Source organism: Coturnix japonica, chromosome 3 (genome assembly GCF_001577835.2).
Source record: "Coturnix japonica isolate 7356 chromosome 3, Coturnix japonica 2.1, whole genome shotgun sequence".
NCBI lineage: Eukaryota > Metazoa > Chordata > Aves > Galliformes > Phasianidae > Coturnix > Coturnix japonica.
Genome location: NC_029518.1, coordinates 17,264,668 through 17,288,791, shown reverse-complemented (window position 1 = coordinate 17,288,791; position 24,124 = coordinate 17,264,668). Strand labels below are relative to the sequence as shown.

Here is a 24,124-nt window from a genome sequence, read left to right as displayed (position 1 = left end):
CAGCTGTCTGAAGAAAAGAAGTAGACAGAAGAGAGAACTTCATTATCACTACCAGGAAAAGGCACAAAACTAGAATTTTACTCAAGAACATTTACAGTACAATTGGTCACTCTAAGAATTCATAATTATTTTATCCTTTTCAAACTTAAGATTTGCAATGGTCATTTCAAGGTTTTTTAGGTGTTAAACCACCACCAAAAATAAATACATAAATAGAAACGCTGACTTAAACGGACTGTCTTTTGAACCACTTGTTTAGAGTTTAAAGCTCAGAAAGCTTAAGTTGGGTCATATTTGAATTGATGTAACTCTGTATTAATTCACAGTGCAATTGTCTGCATTGTTAGCAGACATTTCAAATATCTGTAACAGTGATTGAGAACAAAGGGCAAAATAGCAAAAAATACCCAAACAGGTGATATGCAGAAATAAACTTAAGTCAATCTACTAAATGTAACCCGCCTTGCCACATCTTTTTTAACTTATTGGAAAAGTTGTTCTATTTAATATTGACAAAGAGATGTATAAATCAATACATTTGCAGCAAGTGATATATTTTAATTTGAAAGCGTTCAAACTGCAAATGCACTTAGCATATACAAATCTGACAAGATAAAACAGTTTAAATCACTTAGGTTCAAGCAAAGAATAACATAAAAAAACCCTTCTGAAATAAAAACATCTAAAAATAAAAACACATTGAAATGAACTCTATTTAGTATTAGCCTATTTACCTAATGAAGTTTAAGAAAAAATAATCCACACTGTATACAAAAAGATGGGAGCGTTCATCGTTTGTTTCACAATCTGGTCCAACTGCTTGCTATTGTCAAGAAGTTCAAACTCAGGCAACTATCAGTAAAATGGATATCACAAAAAGAAAACTAGTTCTCAAAGTCCCAAGGGCAAACAAAAATTCCCTTCTCGCTTCTACAACTGAACACATTCTCTCTCTGTTACTTCAAAACCACACTGTTAGCTTTCCTAGTTTTGCAGTCTTAGGTGTATTAACTGCAATGAACTTTTACTGAAAGTGCACAAATGTAAAATCCATGACAACAATTTCAATACGAATATGGACATAAAATTATAGATGCCACATAGGAAAAAAAAAACATATATATTTTTAAACATATTAATGGTAAAGACAAGTCTCTATTTCTTTGAGTACCAGATACTCAGCAAATCTGCAAACAAAAGGCTGGTATGAAACTCTTAATAAAAGGGAAAGTGGAAGATTTTTTAACCATGCCCCTAAACAATAATTATTTGAGAAGTGGCGGGCAAGCTGAGACAAACTCAAAAGGATCTCAAGGAAGTTTTGATTAACATATTCTGTAAAGTTGCTTTTTGTGAATCTCAATTTGCATTCTTCATCACTGATGGATTGAAGGATAGAGATAATTCATTCTTACAGAAAGAAAAATCCTTAGATAATACTTCACCAATGAAATTACTAGTTCTAAATTGATCAAGTGATAATTGTTTATGAGGTAAGCGACTATGTCACCTTTACATACCACTTCTATAGGGAAATATTTTTCTTGGCAACACTACCACTCTTTTTGGTACTTCCTAGCATATAATCAAAGTTGCCGCAGTTTCTGCAAATGAATTTATGAAGTTCATAGTAATTTGAAAACGGACTACAATTTTGAACATAACAAATTAGTGTTAATAAGACCAACTGTTCACCACGATGCTATGCTAAATTTGCAATGAATGGTAGAGACTGATTTTAATTTTACTTTTAAGTACTGCAATAGCCCATTTGAACGGAGAGACTGGATTAAATAACTCAAAATGGAATTCTTCAGTTGCATTCTTAGCAAGAGTGAGAAGACATTCCTCTTTGTACTTTCTGTTTCCAATATACAGAAAGCATAAGTGGTTTCATTTCCAAGAGCTAAGCTGTATTTAAAGCTACCATCAAAACACAAATTCAGAAATTATTGGAGTGGGGTTCTATTTGGTAGATGCTGTCTAATGCATTGCCAAGCAGGGGTTGCTGCTTCTTTTCAGTCTTTGCTCTTGCTATTCTTCAACAGCAAAGTACACTCAGCTTTGCATTAGGCTTAGAGTGAAAGTGATATATACATTTATAAAAACTGAAGTGAATTATGTGAGAAGCCATAGTACTTAATTAGAAATGTAGGTGGTACCGATACCATGATACAAAGCATCAGACTTCCGGAAATGGAAGCCTCAAACACTAAGATTTGACATGGATAATTTAAACTGTGTTATAAGATAAATATTTCATTATTTTAATTGTTTCCAGTACATCTGAAAAATATTTAATAAAATTCTTAAAGCAGTCTGAATCTGTTTTTAGCAACAGAAAATCACCTGAATAATTTATCAGCAAGAACAATCTTTTCTTTTTATCAGATACCCATTTTAGTATTACTTTATTTAATAAATGTGCATCTTTCTGCCACATGCTTTACATCAAACATCTTTCCTTGCTCTTCTTAAAGCCCATGCACTATAAACCCTCTTCTGCGTCACCGATTTTAAATTTCATCTATAAAAGTCATTTTACATATATCACAAATAACAATACATGCCCCAGTTTGAATATTAAAGCTGTAATTCAATTTCAAGGTTCTTCTGACAGTATTTCAGAATCACTCTGTTGTGTTTTTTTCTTTCCCCAAGATGCAACCTGAATCCTTTTCAGAACATTCATAAATTCCTACAAATCAATAGCTTAGAAGTGGATGCATTTAATCAAAAACAAAATTAGGCTTTATTTGCTATACATTCAATCAGAATTGAGAAGTTAGTTCTCAGTATAATTACAGAAATCAACAAATACAAATAGGTATACGTTCATAATCCATAGACCCCCTCCCCTGTGACTTGGTGTTTATTCTTCCATTCCTAGTGTATGTGAAGATATTACCAGCTATTAGAGAGAGCTAAAAACCCACACAATGGACACTTACAGAGTTTAAACTCTACCCAAGTTCCCGCTCCTCAGAATCTGTTAGCTCTAAGTGCTCAGAAATACTAAACTAATTGAAATTACCAGGCTAGTACTGGATGAAACGAATAGAATTTAGTCTCTACAAATTGAGATTACAGTACTAGAGAGAATTATTCATTCCTCTGTAGAGCATGAGATTATATCTTACATCATTTTCAAAGCAGGTGTCATATTAACACGATCAAATCAGGTGTAGTGAACATAGTTACTAAAACTGTAGTTTTCTACATTACAGTGAAATATTAGTTTCTTGAGAAGTTAACCACTGTGTTATGTGTATTTATTTCTCCTTGCTAAGAAGCAAGCTGGTCCTACAGAATTAATGCGGACTACTTTCTTAAAATATGATTGGCATTGATAAGCTATATATGTATGGATATCCAGGCACAGAGGAGAACATTTTTTTCAGTCCCAAATTTCCATTTACAGAAGCAAACTGTTTGCATAAGTAATCTTAGTGATAGACAAATGAAAAAATAACACTTCTGAAAACAACTTCTCCCTGCACTCTATTCTCCTTGAGTTTCTCTTTGTACTGCTGTAAACACCTACATATCCAAACCCAGCCAAAGATATTTTAGCTTGCATTAGGCATAGGTGGCAGGGTTTTAACAGTGAAATAGGCTGCAGGTGATTCCTGTGTAGGACGTGGTCAGAGCCTGCTCTCTGGCAGTTGGTATCAGCCAGCTCAACAACAGACCCATCATGCACCAAGATGGAGTTAGAGGTGTTCCCATTAGCTCTACAAAACACTTGAGGGAGAAACACATGAAAAGACATAAGGGAGACACTGGTGTAGAATGGTTCCTTAAGAACAGAGGAAACAAGAGCTGATATCAGGACTGGAATAATACATGAGAAAGAGCAAGTGACAAGATAAAGAGAAGGGCAGAAGACATAGCAGAACAGGAGAACTGCTGAAGCAAATAAGCCACCTGAGGAAGGACTGGAAAGGAGACTGAGAAGGAGGTAAGATCCCAAAGTACCGTGGTGAAGAAACCCATGCAAGAGCAATCCAACTCTGGATTACCACTTTAGTGCTTGGAATTTTCCTGCCTTCCCCAAATTGTTCTTCAGAAAAGAGTTCTTAAGCACATAGGTGCTGCAACTCAAACAACAGTATGCAGTTCTGTTTTGTCAAGCCACACAAGATCTGGTTGATACTAAGCAACACTGCACACGTGGATACAAAGGAGACATCCATACAAAGCACAAAGTTGTAGAATTACCTACAAATTACAGAAGAACCATCAGCTTCCTCAGAATGTTCAAACTTAAAAGATGTGAGTTAAGGAACGTGTGTAAAGCTTTTAAAAAGTTTGCTGTGAAAGAATTTGTGTCAGGCATTTTGCCAAGGAATAGATCATTAATGGTTTCAATGATCTCCCCTTGGAGAGGGGGCTGCCAAGACAAATCCTCTTAGCTATACTGGAAAGGTTAAGTGAGGTCAAAAAGTCCCACCTCTCCCCAGCTGTGGGCATTTCATCAGTTTGATAATTTTGATAAAGAAATAAATGAATGCTTTAGGTGCTTACATTTAATTAGTCTGATGCCAGCAGAGTTTCTAATAACTGGTATTATACTTAGGCTTGTGTCCATTTTGATTAGCTCCCTTAGCAGTCAACCAGCTCTGTCACCCTACTGGAATAATCTATTTTGTGCAAGTCAAGGCCATTTGAGACCTCTGGGCTACGTGTACACTGACAGCATGGTTGGCCACTTGCAGCTCCTCCAGCAAGGCACGGTAAAATAAAGGAAATGCCAGATGTACCTGAATCTCCAGGCAGTTTTATTTCTCCCTTTAGCTTAAGGTAGACAAGAGAGCCTGTTCATCTTCTTCAGAAGGCTTAAGAAATAACTGCAATTAGGAAGAAACACATTTTGAAAGCTACAGAGAGCATAGTGGGCAATGCCAATTCCTTCCACAGCAAACTATTTGAACATCAGCATCTTCCCTAAATACTTCAATGCAGCTGGAAAACAGTAAGATTTGAACAACAACAACAAAAATGTTGAAAACATAATGGAAGAATTTTAGATTATAATCATGTTTTTCTAGTATCACAATTATTAAATCTCACAGTTCATTTGTAGCTGTGCATCTGTGTACCCTGTTACGTATTTATTTTACCAACTACATTTAGGGATGCTTTGTTAGTTTCCTTCTACTTAGTGGTTTTCCAAGCATGTGACATAGTAACTCTTTCTGCATATGCATTATAAGGCTGTTGCTCATCAATGCTGCTTTCAAAGGTAGTTTCTCACTGGATCATTTTAATTATTATTACTAGTTAGGTGATCTCCACCTCCCCATAGCAGTGAAAAAATACATATTTAAAGCATTTGGAACCAACAAAATATTTTAATATTTTTATTTTATTATATTTGCTACAAGGCAAAACCAGCTCACAATTCTATGGTAGTCTCTACAGAGTAAATATCTTTGAATAACAGCCCTAAGGAGGCTCTGCATTCATACAGATTCACGTAACTACTGGAAACTCATCCTTTCTAGAATCATAAATTGAAAGTTTCAATTGTTTTGAGTATTTTTGTAACATGTAATTTATAACAAGAAATAGATTAACTAGCTAGTATCAATTTCGGCATTTTAAATAAATAGTACCCACTGAACTTACTATTAAAGAGTTTTCTAAATAGATGCACTGTGACTTATAAATACTGCCATAAATACTGTGTGTCCGATTTATGTTTGTTTATGATTAAAATTCATTACAGTAGGGTCTAAGAAATGTGTAACAGAATGGCATTCCCACAGAATAAAAATAAAAAATTAACTTTGAGAGGCATTAACATATTGACACTATTTTTAGATGAGTAGCTAAGACCTGTAATTAAAGCCTGATCTTTGCCTAAGAAAACATCTGTTTTCTTCACTGAGCAATTAGTAAAATTAATGAATTCCAATTCATCTACACAAATGATATTTTTTTAAACAACTTTGGAATCAATTACTTCAAAATCTGAGATGCCATCACCTAAACAAATTTACCAATAAATGCTGCTACAGATCAAGAACAAATTATCAATGTCATCTTCCCACACGTATGTTTGAAACGCTCCCTTGCCCCTCTCCCCCCTTGTCTGTCTGTCAGCACTGACATTTAAATTACTAACAAAACAAACTTGTAAATTAAGCAATTTGATGTGCCTACATATTAGATCAAGCTTCACATACCAAATTCTTGACAGAAAAGTAAGTAAAAGATCACACTACTTAACTGAATGAGAACAGGAAACACACCTATTAGTAGATTTAGGAAAAAAAGAAAAAAAAGAAAAAAGAAAAAAAAGACTATTCTCTCTGACATATTTTGTTACGTACAGAGCAGGAAACTGCTGAACAATGAACACAATTGCACTGATCAGATTAGCAGATCAATCATTAGAGAAAGCAAAGAGAAGTTTCTTTTGAAATACTTTCTTGTTTAACAAGAAAAGTTATTTTTAAGAACATGAAAAGACAGATGACCATTCCCTCAGAGGTTAGTACTGGACAATTACAGAAACAATACAGACTGCTTTAGTTGTTTCCCGAAATATTACTGTCTTGCTGCTACAAAGAGACAACAAAAGGAGGCTTATATCAAACTCTGCATGCTTACAGCTGGCTTTTAATTCAAAGGTAGCAATTCTGATCATCTAACTAAAAATCTTAGGCTAAATCTTACGTGTCTGTTCATCTGATACAATTCATTCAGCCCTTCTCTTTGAAACAAGGAGAAGCACAGGAGAAAAGCAGTGAACAATCTCCTAAGTACTTGTTTTATGAATCTGGCCCTCAGTCAAGAAGTTGCAGTGAAAAAGTCTTTTAATCACCTTCTGATCAGAATTTACTGGATTGTAAGTTCAAGGGTATTAAAATGTGCAAAGGAGACTATGAAAAAATGGCTAGGTTATAGATTTTAACTTCTTAACTAGAAAATTGACTCAAAATAGATTTTCTAATTTACAATGAATCAAAAGAAAAAACATTAGACCATAGCAAAAGTGGCACAAATGTATCAAAAAGCAAATGAATAAACATTCGAAAAGATTTATTATTAGAAATTGTAATAAATTTTGGAAAGATGAATCGATTTTAGTTAAAAGGTATAACTGACAATTTATTGGGCGGGAAGATGCATTATTTTCCAATTGTTATCCACCTACAGTAAAACTGATTTGTGTCCTATTGTATTTTATGGAAAAGGAGAGAGCAACTTTCAGTGATTTAGATTAAATGTATTAATCATAACCAGGCACTGTGAACTATATATCTACTATTAAAGAAGATTTTTGACATCTAATTCTGTAGCAATATTTTGGCTCTGTACCACTCTTCCTAAATCCAATTCCTGCTACAGTTGGCAGATTTCTCCCTTTTAATTTTATGGGGCTTAAAGTAGCATTTAACCACCCATGCGGTAAATAATGCAGGATTAGAAATATTTAGTGTTTTGTTTCCCTTTGAAGAGTACTAATCCATCAACCTCCAAATATTTTTAGAACATTTTCCACATTCTAGTAATATTTAATACAAGATTCAGTAAAGCACTATGCAAATGAAGTTGAATTTGTCTTCCTACAAGAAAAATCACATTAAAGCTTTAAGAAAATATGCATATACGTCACTGATATAAGGGAATTAATAAAGACATCAGTTTTGTGCAAAGAAAGCTCTAATGAAACCTACACGATTTTTAAGTATTATACATGCTTTGTCTATTACATGCTTTTTTGACAATCTGGCAAAATGCAGATAGGCATATGGTTCTTCTGAGCAAGAGACAGCAAGAAGCTTTAAAATATTTATGACCAACTTAATACTGAAATACCAGCTTTTCAGAAAGTTTAGCTTTTCTACAGTCTTTTTTTTAATCTTCTGCTTACGTGCTACATTTCAATGCACAGTAAAGCTGCCTTATGGTAACTTTCAACAGGAAACACTCTTATTTAGGGACTGTAAATTGTCTTAGTTTGCCATTACATCAGCGATTAGATCCCAGACTTATAAAGAAGATGGAAATTCGATAACAAAATCTCAATCACTGCATGCATGCAGTAAAAAACTAAGGGTATGGAACAAGAAAAGAAAAAAAAAAACATTTCCCTTCTCCAGTTGTATTCCATTTTAGACAGATTAAAAATAAAACAACACCAAAATTACTGTAAATCCACTATATCTACTTTTTTCTTTTTAATGTCTTTGCCTACTAAATCTTTTAGAACTCCACAATGCAACAGGAATGCATCAAAGGAGAAAGGAAAATTGCACAGATTTTGCCTAACATTCATTAAAGTGAGTTTTAGGTGTGTTTAAAAATATACATTTAAAACAAGACAGTTCCAACAGTTCGCTCATCAGCTGGCAGTAAATAGAATCAAATAGACAATTTTTGGTTCTAAGAACTGAGGATAGTTTTCTTTCCTCACCTTTAAAACTATTATCTGCAGGACTGCTAAGCTGAACAAAATACAGAAGTTATTTTCATACTTATGTACACAGGTTCTAAAAGCATCTGTCAAATTGGGGACTGCAGTGTATACAGAGAATAGGAAGTAACTTGAAGTTGGAATTTGCTAAATGAAATTGCAAGGGACTGATAGGAACATATTTTCAGCATTTATCAGAACTGCTTTTCATTTACACTGAAATGGATCAAGTGATCAGTTGTAATGGTTTACAAGTCTCTCTTGATTCACTTAGAAATAAACTCAAAAAAACAAACAACCAAACAACATGGCTACTGTGCCCTAAGCAAAGGGACAGCAACTAAACTAAATCTCTGGTTGGAGATCCCTCTCTTGTGGAATTTTTCCCTATGAGCCTAGATCTTTGGAGACAGGTGAGCATTCTTTTCCTGTTTGTCCCTTTTGCCATTTCACTCTTGTATTACCTTTCACTGCACTAATCTTTCCAACTGTAAAAACCACATTTCAGACCAGAACTACAAAAATGCTAAAAGAAATATATGACATAGGCAGAATCAAAAGCATAGTGCACTACACTAGTCACATTTTCCCTCTTGCCTTCCAAAGAAAGTTCTGTTAAAGATGAGGCTGCCATAATGCAAAACAACAGCAACATGAAATCCCAGCATTATAATTGCATGTCAAAATATATGCCTGATAAATTATTTAATTTAGGGATTCCATTAAGAACTGTACCTTTCTTCAGTAAGTAGAATGAACAATCCAAGGGATATAAATATTTGCAATGCATATATATATATATATATATTTATATTTAAAATTTCTGTGATCATGTTTTTTCCTACCTGCTCTATGGCAGCTCATTCAACCTGCACATTAGATTAGGTAGAGACATCCATGGTATTTATCATGTTCACAGTTGTTTTTGTTTTACTTCTCTCATACTTGTGCAGTTCTGCATAATTATTAAAAAAGTGTTTTGATTCCAAGGCAAGAAACCAATGATAGAAAGTCCCACGAGTTTGCTTAAACAACTCGTCAACGAATAAAATGTAGAAAGAACATCTGGACAGAATCCGAGTATCAGATGTAGATACTTCACACTAAAGATCACTAACTGGCCTGCAAAGAAGTAATTTCTCCTGGCTCTCTGTTCCCACTGCCTCTAGAAATCATGGTGCGAATTTTTACTTACTTTCAAATTGAAAGTTGGCAGCCTCGTTGGGATACAGCAAATAATCATATATTTAGCCTAACTTTTCTCTTATAGCATTCAAACAGTTGAGCATTCAAACTCTTTCCTAGAGCGTAATGACTTATCAAGGTATTATTTTACCTCTGCATTTTTCATTCTCAAAACAAGTAATCTTTTCAAGGCTACATGCACGTACCTTGAACTAAATCATGACCAAAAAAAAGTTAAAAATTAAACACATGCCGTCTTACAAACCATTAACTCTGTGTTCACATTCCACAGATACAGACAATATCTTTAGACTGAATATATACTCTATGTACTTCAGGAAATATATCTTAACAGGAAAACACACTTTCTTTTGTGTCTCCCTTAAAGTCTGTGTAAAAGCAGCGATAGAGACATCAGATTCCTCACTGTTAAAAAAAAGATGAAAGAACTAAGTCACATCACAACTCTGTTCAATGAGTTGAGTATGTACTGTTCTTTCCTCAGGATATTAATCTTTCTAAAAGCATTCCTGGTTGTCTTCACTGTTGCCATCTAATAGCAGTAATTACTTCTTGTTCTGTTTTATCACATGTCACAGGTATTAAATTACTTTTTGTCATTGAAGTATCTAAAAAAGATTTTCTATAAGAAGCAATCACTGCCTAAAAGGAAGTACATGAGCTCTTTGCAAAGACAGATGCAGCACATGTGCCCACATAAATAGTTGCTAGGAAGGTCAGAAAACTCTGCATCTGAAGAGGCAACTGCACATCCATTCTATATATGCTCTCCTGTCTAAACACAGTGGTTTAAAAGGTACATTCATATGTCAAACTTGTTTCACAACAGTATGTAAATGACATATTTAATAACTGAAACTGAATTATCAGTCTTTAGTAGATCAGCTTTCATATTTGTTATAAAGGAGACTATGATACTATCTTTATATATGAGATATCATGACAAAATGGGCTCCCAAGGATAACCTAGAAAGCATACAAGAAAATAAACATTAGGGACTTTTATCATATATATACATACACAGTATATCTTCATCAATTGAAACTTAATCACCTTTTTACAATTTAGAGGAAAAGGCAGTTTTTAGGGTAGTTAGGCCATGTATCATCAATAGCATGAAGCTAACCTATCAGTTATAATAGCTCCTATAAAATACCAGAGTGAAATTGCAATAAGCCTAGAAAATGGGCTACAAATCCTAGATATGCTCAAGCAAGCACTGAACCAAAAATAAAAATAGGTAGATATGAAACCAAGAACTAGATTACATTCATCTAATTCATGACCACCACCAGCAGAGATCACAGGCCAAGGTTTTAAGGCATCTTATTCTGCTTCAAATAGCAATTATTGGATAGAGATTTCAATGGCTATAGAAACCTTCTCTTTTAAAAACAACTTACATTTCTAACAGTTCCTACTTATTCTCTGCATATGCAACAGAACTTATATTTCACAGAACTACCTTATTTTGTTGAGGTAAATTAAAATTTGAAAACATTTACTGCTCTCAAATAACTAAGAAAGTCAATGCTGCATAATTTACCAGTGAATAATAAGCACATCCCAACATGATAGTGTTTCACATCTCTCCTTGTCTTCCAAACACTTTCCTGATAAGGAAGGAGTAGACTGTACTACAATAAATATACTTTAAAATACATATATTGTACATAAAAGCAAAGACAGTAAGATTTTTTCCCCTATTTATAAGTATTACTCCTAGAGCTAGAGACACATGCACACACCAAAAAAAACCCACAAAAACCAGAACAAACGAATCCTATTTGTAGTCATAGCTTTAGAACTGTCTCAGCCCAAAAAACACCTGATGTCTATGAGAGGTGTGTCACTAATTTGCTTTAATTTTTGTTGCTTATACTCTTTCCCCTTCGACAATTAAACAGAACATGAACAAAATTTCAACACATATTTTGGAAAGAAAAACAACAAAATTTAGTATTGTAACACTGTAATGCAATGGGAAGCGCAGCAATGACAGTGAAGTCCTAGGCATCAGCAAGTGAGGACTTGCTCAAATGCAACAGCCATGAGCAGAGAAACAAAGGAAATAATCTGCTCACCTTCGGAAAGTCTCAGGTACACAAGGATCTCCAGCAAGATCCACTTACTTCTACTGCCAACACTTAAATGAAGGGGTTCCTGTTCACACCCCTTCCAGCCACTCAGGGGCATCGCACACCACTGAACTCCCCTAGAGTGGCCCCGCCTTCCCTCCAAGCTGTGGCTTAACATTTCTGCTACAGCAACCTACCCATCCTAGAACACCTCCAGTCTTGGATAAACTTGAAATGAATTGGGTTTGATTTTCTTTTTAAGATGAAAGAAACATTTTCATAAATTTTGTTAATTTTAAGAAAACAAAAAGACCTTGTCTATACAAAGTGTAAAACAGGCACTGAGGGACAATCTTGGACTGCTTCTGCTATTTTAGCACCCTGATATATTCTATTAAAATAAAACCGTAGTAGAGAAACTCTAAAGCACAGAAACAGCAGTGACACTGAAGTCTTACCTTTCCATTGCCTGTTTGCAACATTAGGAAACAAGAATGAGAGGAGTATGCACTTACAAACAAAAAGGCAATAAGAATGGCTGGTAGAAATGTTAGTATCAATTAAAGGACTTACCAGTGCATTTTGGTTTCCTGAAGCCTTTTTTGTGTTTCTTGCTGGCATTCCATGAAGATGACTAAACCTGCTCTGGAAACCTTCAAATAAAAAGTAGAGATTCATTTAAGAATATTTCCTATAACGTACAGGGAAACATATTTACCTTTATATAATAACCTATTAATTTACCTCTAGTTAAACAAAAATATCTTAGTACAGCCAGAGTATTGATAGGAAAAACAAACACAACACAGAAGGGGAAGTGGTTAAGAAAGTCTAAGCTGTAACGAAAACGAAGTCTTTCTGTAGATCCCATCCTAGTTTTGTGCCCAACTGGCTAAATAAGCAGAACATATCAAACTACAGGGAACCAATTTTGCATCGATTATGGCATTACTACTAGAAAGCATTAAATCCTGTGAACGTGCAGAGGTGAAGACCACTGAAAAAATTGCAAGTATCAGAAAAATAAACCTCATAAGAATTCAGTGTCTTCAGTGGGCAGTGAAGTATTTTGAAGTTAATTTGACCACCATTCACATAGAAGATCTAGATTTGGATGTGAAAAGAGGTAAGATAGAATTGTTTCAGCAAGGTGAGGTCTGATAATTTCAGTCCTGAAAGAGAGTGGATCTATATATAAAGGTAATGAAGTGCTGGAACAACCTTACCATTAGACACAATAGATCCACAGTTATTTAAAATATTTTAAAGTAAAAATTAGATAATACTGTTAGTAACAATCTCAATCCTTGCTCTAAATGAGCACTCAATTCTTCTTTACAAACAATGAAGCCTGACCATAAAGCAAAGCAAATGGTCAAAGAACTCCATAGAAAGATTCACTTTAACCAATACTTACTAATTCTCAATGCAAAAAAAAACAAGAGACAACAACAAAAAGGCTATGAAAACGAGCTAAGTTTTACATTGACTTCTCTAATCATTGACAGCTTTCTGATTATTTCTGTCTACTGAGATCTCAAAAGTGACATAATTCAAAAAAAAGAAATTGGCATCTCCAAAATGTTCTCAATACTGAACATACTTTAATCTACAGACATCTTTCTACTGTACCCAAGTGATTCTACAGTTTGCATATGATTGTCACTTACCTCTCCTCCCTGAATGGGACATGAGGGGGAAGGTACCAGTTAAGATACTTTCAAAGACTGGGTCAGGCAATTCTCTCTCCAGTTCTCTAGAGTCTTCTTGATCCCACCAAGGAATGACTCCTGTAATTCCACATGCTCCACCAGATTCATTTTCATGAAACCAATCACTCTGCTCATCATCACCTGTGTAGGGACATACACCGAAACCCCCCAGAAAACAGGGAGGAGCAGAGAAGATAAAAGTCAGATGTTACCATCCATAAACTCTGACAGGACAATTCTTTCTTTTGCTTTATAGTTGTACAACAATTACTTGTGTAAGGCAGTTCTATTTGGAAAATGTTTCTCAATAGCATGACAAGTGTTGCCATCAATGAAAGCACATAAAACGTAATGTTTTAAAACCAATTTACAATAGTGAAAAACAATAATAAACTAGTTAATCCTTTGGCAATAACTGCAGGGAAATCCATTTAAGTTGCTGCACTTTACATATTAACAAAAAACAAGCTTTAATCTCCTGCAGGGAATTAAAAGGTATAAAACTGTGAAACTAGTTCTTTGCAGATGATAATGGTATATAATTAGCTTAATTTCATGATTTGTATGGCTAGTAAGAGGGGAAAACAATCATGAACAGATGTGACTAAATGAAGTTAATCTGATTAAGTTCATTTAGAAATAAGTTTTGAAAAAGTTGATTTTAAATGAAAACTGACAGTACCATGTGATTGAGAATTACACTACATTATTCTACAAAGCTGGTCATTTTACTAACATTTACAGATGTAGTATTTAAATACATGGAGTCAACGGCAAAAGCGAGATGACTGAAAATCTGATCTGACATGTGCCTCATAAAAATACCAGCAATTAAAATAAATTACTGTTTGTTTTTAAAACATCTTATAAACAAACTACATAGGTGACAGAATACTAGAAAATATCTTCAAAGACAAGCAAGAAAACTTGCCATATATCCAAAAGTTAGATTTTTGAAGGGTGTGCTATATATTTCAACTCTTCCTCAAAGTATTTACTTATTTTTATTAGGCAAGACTCAAGACATAAAGGCAAGATTTAAAACACCAATTTAAGAACAAAATGCATTAGTGTGAAATGACATTACTACTCCTTCTCACAATGGGAAAACACAAATATGAAAATCTAATAAAGAATTTTATTTGAAATAAAATTCAACACACTTTCTCCAAATTGGAATTTGTTGCATAGTAATGTTTGAAGACTTTTCAAGCAGAATTCAGCTTATTCAGAGGATCTATTGGATGACACTAAGCTGTGGGGTGCAGTCGACACACCAGAGCAACAGGATGCCATCCAGAGGGACCTAGACAGGCTTAAGCAGTGGGCCCAGTTGAACAAATCCAAATGCAAGATCTTGCACCTTGGTCAAGGCAACCCCTATTACCAATATAAACAAGGGGATGAAAGAACTGAGTGCAGCACTGCCAAAAAGATCCTGGGGGTTCTGATGAATTGAAAGCTGGACATGAGGCAGCAATGTGCCTTCACAGCCCAAAAAGTCAACTGTACCCTGGGCTGCATCAAAAGAAGTGTGGCCAGAAGGTCAATGAGATGATCTTCCCCTTATGCTCTGCACTAGTGAGGCCTTACGTGGAGTACTGCATCCAGGTGTGGAGTCCTCAGTGCAGGAGAGGCATAGACCTGCTGGAGCACATCCAGAGAAGGGCCACAAAAATGATCCATGGAATTTAACACCTTTCCCACTAGGACAGGCTGAGAGCTGGGGCTCTTCAGCCTCAAGAAGAGAAAGCTATGAGGTGACCTGAGAGCAGACTTTCATTTACTTAAAGGGGAGCTCAGGGAAGAAGAGGACAGACTTTAGCAGAGTATGTGGTGCTAGAACAAGGGGAAATGACTTCAAGTTCAAAGGGGGTAGATTTAAGTCAGATATAAGGAAAAAACTTCTACTGTGAGGGCAGTGAGACACTGGAACAGAGTGCCCAGTGATGTGGTTGATGCCACATCCCTGGAGATTTCCAAGGTGAGGCTGGATAAGGCCCTGGGCAACCTGATCTAGGTGTCCCTGTTCATTGTAGGGGAGTTGGACTAGATGGCTTTCAGAGGTCCCTTCCAACTCTAAGGATTCTGTGATTCTCATTTATAGCTATTACTATTCATGAAGGCATTCACCATTAATTCCATTCTTGTTTCACTTTGGTCAGGTATAATTACTTTGGAGAATGCCTAAGTGTACTGAACACAGACAGTGGTGATAGGTTGGTGGGCTGAAAAAAGTTAATTCCAATAATCTAAGTTTGGACTCCGTTGTTTAGATCTTCCAAATCTTTGTGCAAATAACCTTTGAATATTCTGTCATAAGATGTGAGCTCCAGTTACCTTGATTAATTAAAAAAAATACTACAAGTAACTCAAAGTAGTTTCCTTTCATCAACGAAATTAAGAAAGAATTTTGACATAGTCTTCACAACTGGGCTTTTATTTTCTTACACCTCCTTTACTGGCCAGTTACTTCTTGACAAAGATACAATATAAGATTTTGGAGCTGAACCTTGTAGGTTTTTCTGACATGATGAAAGAATTCAGGTATTCCTGCATAAAGTGCACATGCAAGCTGAAAAACAACTCTGAATCTCTTGACTATTTTCGATTGGATTATCACTTTGAGATGGGCATAAGCCTATTACTGCTATTCTTATCTAGGTGAGAGCACTCTCAGACATTTTGCTTACCTGCTGCTTCACCCTAAGATATCACCCTTTTCAAAAGAGCTCAGGGAAGATCCAGTCTGTTCAATCTATTTCAGACCATGCATGTACAGAGAATATAACACGAAGGCCTCCTAGTTCAAGAGCTGAGCAACACAGCACTTTGACTTTGTCTTACTGAATTGGCAGTTCTCAAATTCAAAGCAGAATTTTTGCCTTCAAAATATTTCAAATGATGGACAACACTTCTTTTCCTCTTAGGGCTGCTGAACACCATCTCTATTTAACTCAAGACTACGTTAAAACATCACATTCTTTCAAGACACGGTAAAGTTAAAAATACCTCTAGATCTCCAGAAACAGATCTGAGCCCCCACACTCTCCACCTATTTAAAATAAAACACACTTGCTTTTGACCAGAACCATTGCTTCATAGATTACCTTGAAGCAATTTATGTTCAATCATAACAAGAATGTCAAATTAATTCTGAAATTTCAAGGCACTTCAGTTCCTCCTCTCTCATATTCTCCAGTAACACCACGTGACGTCTGCTTTGACTTCTACAGCTGTGATCCACAGACAATAGGGAGTATTTCAATTATTTTGTTCACATATATCAGCTTCATGTTTCTTCCGCACCTACAAAAACTAAAACTAGCCACAAAAGTTGAAAGTTTTTGCACCTATGCTTACTATTACACTTACTATTTCTTGTATTATCAGAAAGCAACATTGACAACTGCAACTAGCAGAGATGCTATGTAAGACTCAAATTAACTTATCAGTATAGAAAACAAAAAAGATACACAAAATGAGTACTGGAATATTTAAGAGGGCATTTTAATTAATATATGTTTTATCACAAAATAACAATACAGCTAGATTTAAAAGTTTAGTCACAGCAGAACTTCATTCCCTGACCATCTTCAATTTCAGCTACGTAAGACTAACATTGTAACTGTGCTTCCAGTTTTCTGCAATCTTAAAGACATTTTCAGTGCTACCTATCATGATCTAAGAGGCCTTAAGTCAAATTTTTATTTTCCCAAAGCGCACTTATAGATGTTGGAGAGCAAACATTTATTTTAAGAAATTGCTATTTGACATTCCTCCATCCCTTGCCCCCCCGTTTCTCCAAAAAGTATGATCATGAATAACATTATTTAAATGTTACAGCTTTGTTAATATAGTGCTGGAAGCTTAAGGTGTAAAGTGCCTTAGAACTGCAGGTGGTCCTACTAGTGAGGCCTATTGTGTTGTACAACACAATATTGACACTAACACATCAGAAGGGCCCTTCAAAAATGCGTAGCAGCGAAATGTGTTAACTCGTACATGCAAAAGTAGAGAACAAATGTTTTTAAAAACTGCAAGTCAAAAAGGAAATTTATCTGGGGATAAAAATGTAAATCTTTTGTAGGTATCTCATTTTGATTTTTGTATTTTTAAAAATTTAAAAGGTCGACCTAAACTTTCAAAGACAACCTAACTTACTCAGAAAAGCTCCATGTTAATGCAGGAAAAATGAGATACTTAGAATGGGAGCTACAAAACACCATTCTTCAACATAGTCACCACCAAGAGCCTGAATGCTTGTAAAAATCTGCATGGCCATCTAGAACACAGCTTATACTTCATTTTGCTGTCACCACTGCTCAGATGCAACACCCACTGCCTCCCTGTGCTCACATTCACTGTTTGGTCTCCATAAACTTTCAACAAGTATTGCTGAATGTCAATGGATGCAATATTTTCTGCTTGGAAGAATTCAATTCCACCTCTTTGCTTCATTTGCACTTCCACATCAGATACCATACTGTCAGATTGCCCCTCTGCTGCCATCTGTCTCATGACAACGACATGTAATGGATATCAGTGGGAAGGTTCAAGTACTACCGCCATGCCACCAACATCCACCTCTGACGCTGTGGGCCAACGTAAAAAATACACATTACTTCAGGAGCAGACCTAGTAGTTTCCAACACCACCAACTTAGAATCAACAACATAGCAAGTCTTAATTACTTGAGGGACTGTTTTTGCTTTATCTTTTTACATTATCAAAAATTGCAGGTTCCTACACTGTGAGTTTGTCAAATATGCTAGCACTGTGCGGGTTAAATGAGTTGCACTTCAAACAGCTCAGTGAAAACTGTGCTTGAAAACAAACAGAATATTGGAACATTACCCTAAGTAATTATAACATATAAAAATGTGATAAGATCACGTATAATAAAGGAAATTTTGAATCTTTACTGCATTTTTAATTTAAATTCAAGTTTTTCTGAGAAGAGAGACTTAAAACAGGGTACATCTGTTGTCAGTCAGACTGATAAAATTGAGTGGCTGTTCAGTAAATGTCATCTCCAGAAAAAAACAAATACATCAACTTGGGGAATAAAAGAAAAAAGCCACATCAAAAATAGTCTGAAAGGCAGTATTATGATCGCACGGTCTTGTCAGAAAAGTGGAGTGCTCAAAGCATTAAAAAGTAGTTTAGATAATTAGAATATCTTTAAAATCTTTTTATAAGTTTAAAATATCTAAAAGATGTATTTTTTATAAATTAAGTCATGGGTTTGGACGTCCACTCATAACACTTCCAAACCTCTGAAAGAAAGCTCTATTTCAGCTCATTAAAATAGTAACAGCAATTCAAACAGTAATTAACTCATGAAATAACTTGTAACACTTAATGGAATTTCAATTGAGGTTGTTTGAGGGGTAAAAGAAAAGATAGTTTCAATACCTTGTCTTCCCTCATCATTGGTAAACAAACCAGCATCACTGCTGCTCAGACTGCTGGATTCACTGTAATAAGAGAAAGAAAAAAAGAGATCAAAAGAATAATTGATCTTTCAGTCGTAAAATGTTAAGGAGAGAAGGCTGTGCTCAGATGGAACTTAAGCACAATAAAGATCAGAAAGAAAGTAGGATTGCATTATTATTATTTTTTAATCAAACTGCAAATATCCTAGTTCCATTAACTACAGAATATTATTTTTGGAACATAAAACCACAGGAATCTAATGGTACCCTGACAGTAGGCCAGATGTGACTGCTATGAGGTGCTGACACAATTGATGCATTTTAATATGTGCTTCCATCAAATGCTCACTGCTCCTTTCTTATTCTATGCAATTCAGCTTCTGGAACACCACTGCTCAATAAAATAGGAAAAATTTCCATCAAAAGCAATCTATGCTTTCCTTCAGCATGTGAAGTATCGGAATCTGAAAAAATACAAATTATCTTTCTAAATATCACTGGCAAATAATCTGAAAAATTCATTGCTTAAGGATTCACAATATATTATTGTCTCGCTGAGAAAGAAAAAATATTGACAGCACTAGTAGCAAAGTATATAAAAATAAACGCTATCTTGACAAAGTATGGTCAATGGTTGTAACACCGCCAACACAATGAACACAATACCAAGAAAAAAAAAACAAAAACAAACCACAAACAAAAGCAAAGAAGGTACAGATCACTCCTCCACAGTTTCTGTTAGAACATTAAAATCAGAATGCCTGTATACAATGTGCATGTAATTTCTCTCAAGAAAAACAACAGATTCATCAATGTACTTCTCTCTTTACTGTACGCATATTGCAAAGAAATCACTCCATGCATCTCTAAACACTTAAAATATTCTCTTCTTTTAATAATACAACTCGCAATTTGGCAAGTTTCACCTACAAGGAATTTTTGTAAATCACTTATTACTTTCCATTGAATAGAGCAGGAAGTAATCTCACCAAAAGTTAATCATGTTCTACTTACAGTGGAACATTAAGCAATTTGAGGGGGAAAAAATAATAATCAACTTGCCATACATTCAAATTAAAGCTGCAAATACTACAGTTACTCTCAACATTACACACAAGCCACACCTGTAACAAACCACAAGTTCTTTTTACATTTCTCTGCTTACCAAAAGAACATTCCAACACGTTAAACAATACGGTATCAGGAACCAATAAGCAGCGTGGAGTTTCTTGTTTTGTTATCATGTACATAACTTTGAAGATGGAAGCTTCCTTAATCATTGCTGCATGTTCTGCTTACATATATTCTTACAAAACAAGCAAAACTTATACTCATGTTTTACATAATATAAACAAAACAGAGACTCACGCACTTGATTTGTACGGCTGTTTTAAGCAGAAGAAAGGTGACATATTACAAATGTTGATATTGTAACTATCTTTCTTGAAGGAGACTAAGACATAAGCCTTTTGATGCTGTGAATAGTAGTAACTTTTCTCTAACAATCATCAGCAAATTAATTGCAACACAAATAACTTTACTAGCCTTACATTTAGTTGTATACAATTTTACATCATATCTAAAGAAAAAGTACCTCCTTTATATGGATGCTTTCTGTTCACTTATCATTCTTAAGATGAAAGGTCGAAAAGGCTTTCAGCCTTAATATTTCTTTCATTTTACCCCACCGAATTTTCCTATTATTCCATATTTTGGGAACAGAGTTTTTTGGTTGTCTTTTCTTGTTTGTTTGTTTGTTTAAATATGACTTTTTAATTGTGCGATTATTTTTACTGAAGGACCAGCCAGTTTACAACAACATAACAACGTGGAGCATTCAAACAGACTTTTTCCCCCTTGTTAAAAAATAAATTAAAATGAACAAAAAAACCCCATTAAATTACAAACAATACAAAGCCGACATATCCCACAACAACCAGTGTTCATTATTCTCAGGCCACAGTTAGGATTAGGCAGGAGCTCCACCTGAGAAAATTGCAACATGGCAGTCAATGAACTAAGTCAGATTCCCTTCAGCAATAAAAAACAGCAAGCAAAAACTCTGCAGGAACACCTCTGATACTGAAAAAGCTTTCAAAGCTTTATCTAAACATTTGTGGAAACAAAAGAAAAGGCAATAATCTCCTTACGTCATCATTACTAGCAAACTGTCCCCTTGCCTTGTGGTTACTAATTAATCCTGCTATTATCATATCATCTAGATACTGGCATTGAGAGCCAGAAAACTGAGCCCTGAACTTCAAAGAGGAAAAAAAAAAAAAGTAGGAATCAACATTGAGAAAATATTTTAAAAACAAACTTTGAAAAATGTGTTGCATGCACAGAGGATGAAACATGCAACAGTTCCAAGCTCCTGGGAAGATTTCTAATCATCTGTCTTTAGGTACTGATCCTGAGGGAGGCCAATTCCCTGTATCAAAGAGGGAAGTGTTCTAAAGGCTCCCTGATGAGACATACCTCTGACTTCAATGTGAAGTGAGATGTCTGAAGCTAAACTGGCTGCCAAGTAGTACTGCTTCTGTTCTAGTAACTGAGACTTAAGGAAGACTTTAGAAGTCAAGATTCACACTACTTTTTCAACTGCTTATGATCTGCTGGTGAGAGACAATGCCAGCATGTAATTAAACAACTCAAATAACTTTTCAGACAATAATTGGAGTTAGTCAGTCACTTATCAGCACTGCTATTATTACTGTAACCAATCTGTCTGTTCAACAGCTTGTAGATAAAATGCCTAGGGAAAAAAAAAATCTAACAACAAAAACACAACCAAACAGGGACAGTAGTTCTGTCAAGCAACTGATCAAAGTTACATGTTCTAATAGGAGTCTTTCTTGTTGACAGTTCTGCACTGAGAACCAGACACACGGGATAAACATAATCAGGCTTACCAGGCCCTGCAGGTAAAGTCCCCTGTGTATGGTGGAAAAATGACTAACACCTTACTGTGTTGTCAAAATAGTACTTTCAAAACAATTACCATTGTAGTATGCCTGCTGTCTGAAATGGATGGATGAGGTGTACTGCCAAAGGGTCATCATTCCCCCATTTCTCTAATGGCAAGCTCAGGTGTTTCTGAACTGTAAATTGGTTTATGCATTTCATAAATGATGTATATCCTTAACAACCTGCAGACTTTTTATGCCCACGACAAAGAAAAACATACTGTCTAAAAGATAAACCTAAATACTAACAGCCTTTCTGATTAAGAGATAATAACCAAAGCATCAGTGTCTAGAAATTATGAACATGGTAATTTTTGCCTGTGAGATTGTCTGAGAACTGTTTCCAGTTGAAATACTCAGGAAAAAAAACACTAAAAAAAGACAACAAAGAGGATTAATCATTTCTATATTCTATCATTCTTAACCTTGAAACAATTACGATGTACTATTACTATTATTACTACCTCTGCTACCTGACTATTTTATGCTGGATTCCATTTACCTGATCAATTCAGCTCAGTCTATATTAAAAAACTGCAAACTTATGTCAAAGAAAAAAAAACAACAAAACAAACAACAAAAAAAAAAAAACCCAAGAAAAAAAACCACAAAAAACATCAAGCAACCCTAAAATTTTTTAGGGTTTTTTAGGGTTTGTACAAAAGATTGCCGTTTGTACAAGCAATCTGACTCTGAAATGAAAGAAAAAAAAAGCACAGATATTTCCAATACTAGTAATAGAAACACAGGCAAATATTATCTAAAGTTTCTGTAAAGAGAAAGAAAAATAACCTGTCGCTCATGTTCTCATCCGAGCCCTTTTGCTCTTCATACTCCATTTTGTCCTTATTTGCTTGGCTCATTTCTTCATTTTCTATTACTACTCCTTCATCCAAGATTTCTGGTCCATGTCGAACTGCAGCTACTTTCCTCTTTTTCACTTTGCTCTTAGAAAACTCCTGATGTTGGTATGATTTATTGTCATTGTCCATTTCTTGATCTCTATTATCCTGCTGTTGAGTTATTGTCAGTGCATTAGAAACTTCTGATGGCAGATCTATTGCCATTCGTTTCACCTTTCTTCTCCTGCGCAAAGTTCTGTTTCCTAAATTGTCCACAGCCAAATCTGGTTCGTGCCATAGAGGTCTTTTGCCTCTAATGTTATTTAAGTTTGAGGAAGGCCTGCGTTTAGCAATCAACAACTGGTCATCAGAGTCACTGTGGTCTTTCTTGTTAGTATGATTCTCCCTGTAGTCTTTGCTTGATTCTTCCAAACTGGAATCAGAACCTTCACTTAAACAGTGACCAGTCTCCCAGGGATGATGGGTGGTAAATGAACGCCTTTTTCGTCCCCTCCTTTTTCTTGCCTGCCGCTTCAGAAGACAAGAGACACTTCGAGAATGATCTCCAGTATCAGCAAAACCTCCTCTGGCTTGCTCCGAACTTTCTTCCAGTGCTGAGACTAGATCGTGAACCAGCTCCTCCATAGTCCTACTGAAATGCCTATAATTTCCAAGAGAAAAACAAACAGCAAATTAATCTAAAAAAACTATTAACAGTTTTACATAAGATCGTTTAAGTCACTTTATGCAATGTACTCTTATTCTCTACTCTACAAATGCTATTGTATTTCTGCTGAGATCAAAATCCTTCTCAGTCAGTCCTACAGAACTTGCAGTATACTTATCAGTATACTCTCCTTTTGAATTACCTTCCCAATTTTCTCTTCTGGAGGCGAGAGCAACATTTTTCTTTCTATCTGCTTTTTTTTTTTTAACCTCACCATATTTTCATTACTTTCAAGGATTACACTTGGTGATGGCACCACCACAGTAAGAACTTTTACTCTAAGCTCAGGCTGGGAGCATCTTTTAATGTTACGAATGGGAAACCGAATACATAATATTCTTCCTTGATAGTATATTAGTGAGTTCTGTTTAAGAGTTGTCACTGTGATAAAATATTTTAAGGTTAATTATGTCTTGACAGTAACTAGATGCCAAAATTAAGACAGTTATTCTTTGATATATATATATATATATATTTTAAATAGTGACTAATACCATCTTTCCAAATGATTCAGGGGAATGATATTAAGTAGGGAGAATACCCTGCTAAAAGTAATTCCAGAGTATTAAATGCAAAGTTTCCCACCATGTCTAGGCAATAGCATCATTAGAGTCACACACTTGTGTAAGAAAAAGAATCCCTAATCACAATGACTGATTACTGACTTAGCCTTTTAAACTGCTCCCTCCTCAAGCTTCTCCAGCTCTTAGCATGCCTAACTCAGCA

The 24,124-nt window shown here is 35.1% G+C and overlaps 1 protein-coding gene across 9 annotated transcripts in view; it reads right to left on the bottom strand.

Annotated features, from left to right (window-relative positions):
- The window catches only part of GPATCH2 (G-patch domain containing 2), a 96,337-nt gene that overhangs the window by 65,796 nt on the left and 6,417 nt on the right, over nt 1–24,124 (bottom strand). For all 9 annotated transcript variants that reach the window (XM_015857261.2, XM_015857254.2, XM_015857264.2 and 6 more), the window contains exons 2-5: nt 22,622–23,332; nt 18,844–18,905; nt 13,384–13,566; nt 12,287–12,366 (exon numbers count right to left, since the gene is read on the bottom strand). In XM_015857261.2, coding sequence (XP_015712747.1) covers nt 12,287–12,366; nt 13,384–13,566; nt 18,844–18,905; nt 22,622–23,316 — 1,020 coding nt within the window. In that variant the 5' untranslated portion in view covers nt 23,317–23,332. The remainder of the gene's footprint in view (nt 1–12,286; nt 12,367–13,383; nt 13,567–18,843; nt 18,906–22,621; nt 23,333–24,124) is intronic.